This window comes from Coffea eugenioides, chromosome 6 (assembly GCF_003713205.1).
Source record: "Coffea eugenioides isolate CCC68of chromosome 6, Ceug_1.0, whole genome shotgun sequence".
Classification (NCBI taxonomy): domain Eukaryota; kingdom Viridiplantae; phylum Streptophyta; class Magnoliopsida; order Gentianales; family Rubiaceae; genus Coffea; species Coffea eugenioides.
In genome coordinates, this window is record NC_040040.1 from 39,392,517 (window position 1) to 39,401,182 (window position 8,666).

The 8,666-nt window shown below is 35.8% G+C and overlaps 1 protein-coding gene across 4 annotated transcripts; it reads left to right on the forward strand.

Moving 5' to 3' along the window:
- The first annotated feature begins 234 nt into the window (after positions 1-234).
- Positions 235-4,306, forward strand: LOC113775387 (DNA-directed RNA polymerase III subunit RPC10-like). 4 transcript variants are annotated; one of them, XM_027320238.1, is made up of 5 exons: positions 235-357; positions 1,196-1,242; positions 3,118-3,279; positions 3,371-3,464; positions 3,887-4,306. In XM_027320238.1, the coding sequence occupies exons 3-5, from the start codon at positions 3,166-3,168 to the stop codon at positions 4,009-4,011; spliced, it is 333 nt and encodes a 110-aa protein (XP_027176039.1). In that variant the 5' UTR covers positions 235-357; positions 1,196-1,242; positions 3,118-3,165; the 3' UTR covers positions 4,012-4,306. The 4 variants fall into 4 exon arrangements, with proteins under 4 accessions (XP_027176039.1, XP_027176037.1, XP_027176038.1 ...); XM_027320236.1 differs by having other exon boundaries at positions 3,202-3,279; XM_027320237.1 differs by lacking the exon at positions 1,196-1,242.
- Positions 4,307-8,666: the final 4,360 nt, after the last annotated feature.

Genomic DNA, 8,666 nt, shown 5'->3' on the forward strand with positions numbered 1-8,666 from the left:
GATTATAGGGTACCCGCTGATATGCGGGGCGGGTAAGAGTCAAAAAATGGCTGACCTACAAGATGCGAGTCGGGTCAACTAAATGGTGAATGAGGCGGGTACCCGACCCGCGCCCAGCCCTACTTGGTGGGAATAACTTCCCCTTTTAACTTACTGAAGGTATTTTCCTTCATTAAAACGAGCGGCTCCTGCATTTTACGATAGAGCTCACTACTCCCACATTCTAACATAAACAAACAGAGACTTCGCGGCTAAAGATACAGAGAGTGAGCGACGGAGATCGGAGAGACTGAGAAATCACCAACAATATGATCATTTCTGACGGCAACCATCTCCAACTCTAGCGAGGTGCCATGGGTGAGATTCTTATTTAGGGCTTTATCCTGAATATCTTTTATTTTTTTCGAAAAAATTCTGATAAAATTGGTTGCTCCAGTCTAGGATTCTATCGATTTTTTTTAAAAATTTCGTTGCTATAATTCTTGAGAATTGTGGCACTAGTTTCACAGAGGAATTTGGTTTTTTTTTTTTCTAAAAAATGCTTCTTTTGTTTTTAGTTTTCTTTTTTTATAACTATACGAAGCTCTAGGAATTCTGGTAATATTCATTGCTCCGCTCCCCTTTTCTGACAGTTCTTATTGAGGTAAGGGTTTGAGCTTGCACGATTGTTTTTGTATCAATTGATTGATAGTTTAAGAAACTTCAGTAGTTTTTCTGTAAAATATCATTCCGTTGGTGTCCTTAGAGTTTGATTTTGCCTTTCTGTTGAGAAATTTGTTGTTAAATGTATATGGTTGTTATTGATATCTCTGAGCGATATGAATAATGAATGTTGGATTTCTTGTCTAGAGAATTTAAATTTTAGGATTTACGTTTTGGGATTGGAGTAAAGGGGAAGCTGTTAAGACGTTTGCAAGTTGCTTGGAAATGTTGTTTGCTTGAACTGAACAGTATACTTGACTCTATTTTGTTTTTTCACACAGATCTAGATCTTCACTTCTCACTTTTGAGAGTCTAGGCTATTACTCATGCTTGAATCTTTTAGTATGACTGCTCGAAGTTGCTAAGGATAAGATGTTTTCCATATTGGTAGTTTTACAATTAATTGGAGGGCCACCTTGCAACCTATTGTTTTGTTCTGTGGTATCCAATATTTAGATATAATTTGAGCTTGTGATTCTTTCCTTTATTGTAGGAATACTTGTTCAATTTGCTGACTGGAGTAATTCAATGTTGAGTTTGGTAATTGAAGCTTTACACTTGTTATAGTCTTTGCAACCTAGTATGAATGCTTTTCCCTCTTCTATTGTTTGCAAGTATATAGTGTATGATTTTAACTAACCAAAGTTGGCCTACATTGCGAGACAAAACTGCCTTGAGCACTCTTGTACGGAGCCAAGAAAAGCTGAAAATTTTTCATTATTCTGTGCGGAAGTTTCTTTTTATTGGTTAAATAGTTTTGTGATGGATAATTTAAGTTGCATAATGGTCTAGCTAGGTCTTCAATGGCAAGCTTTCCCAACCATTTCAATGGAGTTGTCTCGGAACATGCATAGTAGTTATTCATTGATCATAATGATTGGTTACTTCAAGAGTTTGATTCAATTAATTCTTTGCCTGCCTTTAGTGCTTGTCGTGCTGACTGAAAAATTCCCTTGTGTGAGTAAATGGTAAGGAAAAGCAATATATCTGCCATTGTTTTGTTACTTCTCCAAATTATTAAGAAATAAAGGACTCTTATTGTCTATTTTTTGACTGGTAATTGACATGCCAAATTTCAATTACCAGGACTCAATTGCGAATGATCTATAGGTTTTCTTGAAAAAGAGACACCAGTGTTGGGTGAAATAGTTTAGCTGCACTTCAAACATAATGAATGAAATAGTTGAGCTGCATGCTAGATCAATCTCTTTGGAGCTTCTGCTTTTCTAGTTTACTTTTCTTGGTTTTTCCCTCTTGAACTGCATGTGTTTATGCATACTTTTAGTTGCAACTTTTTTCTGTGCAATTGCCTTTTCATATTTGAATTCAATTAGCTTTTTCTAATTTTTTTTTGTTAGGGTTGGCTTACTTTTGAATTTAATTACATGTTCATCTTTAGCCATCAATACCTAATTCAGCCTAAGGGTACTTGTACTTTTTGGTTTATCCTTCCACAACTTCCTGGCTATGTAAATTTAAGGGGAATGAGAAACAAAGGAAGGACCAAAAGGTTATGTTTCCCTTTATTTATTATCATTTGCAGGTTTCTTCCACCAGTATTTTCTTGTGTGACTTGATACGACTCTCCGTAGTCATGATTGCATTTTTTCTAAAGATTCTTAAACATTTAGGTTTCAACTTTTTTGAATGATCCATAATTTGTTGTCTTAGTCATGTAGAAGAATCGAAGGCATAAACAGGTTGCCCTTTTGTTTTTTTCTCCTTTGCTTGTGCTTCTTGATGGCTGAACAAGGGAATCTGCAATGGCAGTATTGGCTTTTCTTCTTTCTTTGTTGTTCCCTCTTGGTGTGTTTGTGAGTTTTAGTTTGGTCTGAACTCTTTAAGATATTTAAGTTTTTAGGTGGTACTAGTTGATTTAGATAGTGAAATATCTCATTTCTTAACTGGATCCATTGAATGCCATTAGCTTGTTGCTTCGGATAGTAAAATCTTATGGGAACAAATCCTGAATTTGTTGAATAAGTGTCTTGCAGTACTATGTAGAACAATCGAAGTCATGACATCTCCATCAAGATGTAGGACTGACTTCATGAATCAGCAAGCGAGGTTCTTTAGTATCTTAAAATATTCATTCAGTTGCGCATGTACTCTTCTGGGATTATGGAGAAGAAAGAAGAGAAAGGAGAGAGTGTGTGTGAGGAAAGGTATACAACAGAAAGGAATGAAATGCTCATCATTTTGAGTCAAATCAAAGAGTTTGTTTTCTTTTCTAATCATCTAGATACCTCTGTTTTCCTTTCTTTATGGCCACTGTGTGTTAGTGGTTCAATTTTTGTGCATCTTGCATATGTATTACTTATTTATTTTAAATTGTGAAATGAAACAATCAAGTGAAGATTAAGTTTGTGTGCTAATATTATGTTACTCTGATACATTTTTTTCCCCTTGTTTTAGTTTTGTAGAGACGTGCATAAATAGTGGATTATCCTAAAAGTGACTGCAATGGAATTTTGCCCGACTTGTGGGATGTTATTGCAGTATGAATTGCCGCATATGGACCGCCCCGCCAGATTCTTTTGTCCAACATGCCCGTATGTATGTCACATGGATAGTAAGGTAAGTCATTATAAATCCTTGTTGAGGGCTTATTTACTGGCTATTCACTATGTCCATTGTGTCATTGCTGAGTTATCAACGCACGTGGCAGGTTAAAATAAAAAGAAAGCATCGGTTAGTTAAGAAAGAACTAGATCCTATCATTTCCAAAGACGACGAGCTTGAACATTTACCAGAAACTGAAGGTTTGTTATTTGCTGTACTCTTGTATACATCTTCTGTTTGATTGACTGGTGCATGCTTGAATTAAGAAGTTTCATAGAGCTTCAAGCATTGTTTTGGATCTATTGCATGCTTCTTAAGTAATTTCCTGCATAACCAATATCAAGTTCTCTCTAGTTTGCATTTCTGCTTTCTCACTGCCCTCCATGGGCAGGTACGGGTTTAATTAGAAATCTTCTTGATAAAGTTACTTTTTGATAGTATGTTTAGATCCAGAATCATGTCTAAGTGCTATCATGTTACCTGAATGCTTTATTAGGTTGGTGTAGATTTAATCTGGGCAAAGCAAGCTTGAGCTATCTGGTTGACGTGTAGAAACTGCTAAAACTTCCAACTGGAATAACACATGTAACTTGGTACTGATTCTTTATTTCTTTTCCTCCAGCTCCTTGTCCTAATTGTGGTCATCTTAAGGCAGCCTTTGGTCAACAGCAGACCAGATCTGCTGATGAGCCGATGACAACATATTACACATGCAAGAAATGTAGACACAATTGGAAAGAAGACTAACATTGCCATTCAAGCAAAATCTTTTGGCTTACTGGTGGTTTGCCGTGAGGTTACACTTTTTAGGGGAGCATTGCTCGTTCACTGGGTTGTATTACTATCAATTCAACATTAAGCATCTTGGTGTTTTTGCAGAGGCTCCGTGCCTATGACTGTTTGTTGTGCTACCTGGAATCATCTATACTTGCCTCTTCTTTTCTCCTAATTCTGTTAAGCTAACTGAAAACCAAGGGCTAACCCTCTTTAATTAGTCATAATTTTCACCATCCTGATAGACGTGCTCAGGTGTCTGTTGAAAGTTTCTGCTTTGCTATTTCTTTTTTGTTGACCATTACCTTGAGACTTAGACTAAGGGTCTTCCTCAGCCGGATCTAGTCTCTCTGCAGTTGGCAGGAAAACTGGGCCATCAGGTGGATGGCTGGAGATTGAGTCGGGCCTGGTCTTCCTCCGCTGATGCTAATTATAAAAAGAGTTCTCTTAAAAGAATGGTCTTCCTCAACTTATGCCAAGTACATTGTCTGAGTTGTTCAAAAATAAATGAGCAAATGAAAGTCATTTTGCCATGCCTGGCATTATTACTTTGCCAGAGCAGAGCAATTTTGCTCTAAAATCTTGAAATGCCCTTCACTGGGCAAACTCAAAACTCCGACTAAACTAAAGATGCAGCTTCCTCTCTCTCCTTATGCACCGAATACGTTTATGAGTTATAAATGAGTAATTGAATATATCCATACATAGGTGTACATGAGTTGATTTATTTTAACTTATTTATTAAATTGGCATAAATAGGTTGACTCAATCATACTTATTACTCAATTATGATTTGTTCAAATCATCCATTTTAAGACCTCTAGTCAAACCTTTAGCGGGACTGATGAACTGAAGTTAACACTTCACATTTTCATAGTGGAGCAAACCACGGTCCATTTGTTTGGGGGAAATTATGAAAGAAAATGGAACTTGAGGATCCTGCAGTTAATTAATATCATAAAAGCTTGATCTTCACTTTTTCAATGTGCAAAGAGTAAATGGCAAATATGGTCACTAAACTATTTAAAATGATACAGTTTGAACATTGAACATTTTTTTTTTTTTTTTTTGTCAAAATGGTCGCTCAACTTCTTAAAATGGGCCTTTGGAGTCATTTACTGCTAAATCAATTAGAAATGACTTGCAATTTAAGACTTTTTTGCCCCTAAAAACCTACAATAGCATGCTAATGTACTTTTTCTCAGTTGGTCTACTAGCTAAATTAGACAATATGATCCAAAATACCCATTTTAAAGAGTTAAAGAAACCTTTTTGGTCAAAAAAAGTTCAATGATCAAACCATCCTATTTTAAATGGTTTAGTGACCATTTTTGTTATTTATTCTAATGTCAATTGTAACAGAGACAGATAGCAAAACAGTCACGAGGAAGAAGAGGAAAAGAAGAGAATAAAAGCAAAAGATATTCAACAAATTGGTGAAAGCAGATTGGGGTTAAGGATATGTTTTACAATTCTGCTAATACTCAACTTCTGGACTCACGTGTGAGTTGAATATATATATATATATATATATATATATATATATATATATATGACACTTCCTTTTACCTTTTAACTATGTGATTAATTACAGAGAAAATCTCTTATTTTTTCATTGAATTTACAGCTACACCTCTACATGAAGTTATAATAAAATGAAGAGCATAGGCATTTTAACCTTCCGTGTTTTATAGAAAAGTTAAATGGAATACCATAAGTGGCATAACATTGCCTCGTGCATAGAATTGGAATATATTAGTGGTACTTGTTATTTGTTGACACTCTTTTGACATTTTAAGTGAAAGGATAAAAATTTCCTTGCACTTCATTTTAGAGTAAATCTTTTCTACACCGTCAATATAAATCCACTTTTCATTGATGACCCATAATATTGTGTCACTTTGTTAATGAAGTTTGGCAATAACAACACTCATCATATTGCACCATCTTGTTAACGAAGATTGACAACCTGTTATTGCGAACCTTCATTAACGAGGTGGCGCAATATGGTGAGCCGTTAGTATAAAGTGGGTTTATATTGACTGTATAGGAAAGATTTACTCATTAGAGTTATACTATATTCACATAGTTTAACATTTTGTAAGTGTTGAGTCTGACTAACTAAGTTGTAGTTTGCTACAGTTTTACATTTTTAGTTAATTTGCTCTTTCACATTGAGTGTTGAATACGGAAATATTTATCTATCAGGTCCATTCGAAGTCTACTTAGATAGATTTCCAATTGAAATTGTGTGAGTTGCATACTTTTATGGACAAGAAAACAGATTGGCAAGAATAGAATATTGAAGACCATGAAGAATATATAACATAAAATATGAGAAGATGCTTAGAAGATTATAGAGTGAGAATGGTAGCAAATGATTTCCAAAGAAATAAGCAGATACTCTGTTCCAATGGAATATTCTGATCTAGGTGTTGTATGTCAGTGTAATTCTTGCTGTAACCAAAGCTTCCAGGCAGCAGATTTCATTCTATTAATTTTCATTTTCTGCATATTTGTTGTCTCATAGGCCCATTGGTTCAGGAGTTGGAAAGAGGCCACTGAGATGAAGCAAGGCTTGCTTTGAAGATAAAGATGACGACGAAAAGGACGCTTTTTTGGCTACCAGAAAGCAGGTTCAAAAGTCTAGGAACAACATCAAGTCCCATACTTTGAATTTCAGGCTAGACGTGGCACCCAAAAACTGGTTTGGTCATGTAGGCTCGGGAAGTAAGTGGTGTCGAAGAACTAAAACGCTAGGACTTTGGCACGTGGAGGTAAACAATGTTAAGTGGTGTATGTGCTCTTTTGTGTATTCAAGAATTTTTTAGTATATGAACTCTATGCATGTTAGTGTCTATAAAAATCTTACAGGCCAATAAAATATATGTATGAATGGTTATAAGATAAATGATTTAGTTAACATAATTTTGGCAGGACTAGTTCTGCTTTTTGAACTTTTGGCTCCCTATTGAGTTACAGTAGCTAGGAATTTGAATGTCTGGCCCCTTAGAGGGATAACATAGATAGAAAATGATTGTCTGGCCCCTCCGTAGGCTTTTGTAGCCAGCATATGAATGTTTGTATCCTTAGCATGTTATAACAGTTCGGATATGAACGTCTGTCCTCCCCAAAGAGTTAGAGAGATTAGGAATAGATCTCCTTGATTGCCTAAACAGACCTTGAGCCAATTATGAGCTTAAATGCAAATATGAAACAAATATATTTTGTGTATCAATGGTTGTTAAAGCAGTATTTCTTTCATATGCTTCATATGTGTCATGCCATTGATTGCTAACTTCTTAGTGAAGGAAGTTCGTTATTAAGAATGATATTGTTTTGACTAATTGATATGATCATTTACTGTATGGTAAAATTCCTGAATCGCTAGAACTGTGCATGCATTGCTTGCTGAGCAATGTTGCTCTCCTCACGTTGTTTGTCATTTTTACAGATTTGGAAATTTAACACTAGAGCTCAGCTAATAGGGAAATCTCTTGATCTTTGATTTGGTCCAGATTTGTCATTAGGATGTTTTTTTTCCTATTGTATTTCAGAGATAATAGTTAGTATTTTGATTATACTACTTTGATTATCTATTCCAGGGAAGTTGGAGTCAAATATTGAAACAATTTTGTACTAAAGGCATTGTTTAGTTTACTCTCAGGCCTCTCAAGGCTCGCAGATTCAAGGCATGACTCCATCGTTGGTCCTACATTGTAGAATAGAAAGAACGTTCTACAAAGAGAACTCATAAGTTTCGGAAGTGAATATTTCATCCCACTTCTGTTTCAATCGATAGTGATAGTTATACTTGTTCATCGGTGTCAGTGAGTGAGAAAGTAAGATAGGCCAATCCATGTCTTGTACGTCTAGCTGCCATGCATCTCATCACTTTGTTCCTATTTTAGAGGAGATGGAGAAGTGTTTGAAGAAGCTGGAAGTGCAATTTGAGAAAATGGAAATCATTAGTTACTCTTTTGTGGAGAAATTGGATTACAGCATGTTCAAGGCTCTCAGGGATCATATTCAAACCTTACTAGTGGACTTCAATTTCTGGATAATGTTTCACGATATGGTTGGCAAATTGAGCTCTGGGCTTTGGATTGAGTTGAGATCCTCATTGCATAAAGTTGTAGCTACAATTAATGATATTGGAAAAGAACTTATGATTTCTCACCGTACTAACAAGGTTTCCAAACTCATCCTCACGTTTTCCAGCTTGATGAAAAAGATTGAGGTTTTGCAGCCAGAGATTGAAAAATCCTGCAACTACTTATTTGAGGTTGAGCATAAGGACCGTTGCTGGGTGCACTATGATCATTGGGATGGGTTCACTTTCACATTTGTTTGAGGGAATATAGACACTGTAGCAAGGAAAGCCGATTTGCATATTGAGGAGCCTCTTCAAGGACAAATGCAAGCCTTCCTTAAGAATCTTAGTTCTCTCACTCATTTCTTGGTTACTGTAATGATGTCTCATCCTCTAGAATGGAATCTCAAAGCTCTGATAATCATGCTGGAATTGTGACTATTTGTGCAGCAAATCTATCTTGTTTGCGTTGGCTCAAAATCAGGAGGAAGAAAATGGATCCAAGTATGACAGAAACAATGACTACTGCCTTTTC

Coding starts and splice junctions, on each gene's coding strand:
- LOC113775387 (XM_027320236.1), top strand. Junction 3,280..3,370: donor TATGTCACATGGATAGTAAG/GTAAGTCATTAT, acceptor CGCACGTGGCAG/GTTAAAATAAAAAGAAAGCA. Junction 3,465..3,886: donor ACATTTACCAGAAACTGAAG/GTTTGTTATTTG, acceptor CTTTTCCTCCAG/CTCCTTGTCCTAATTGTGGT.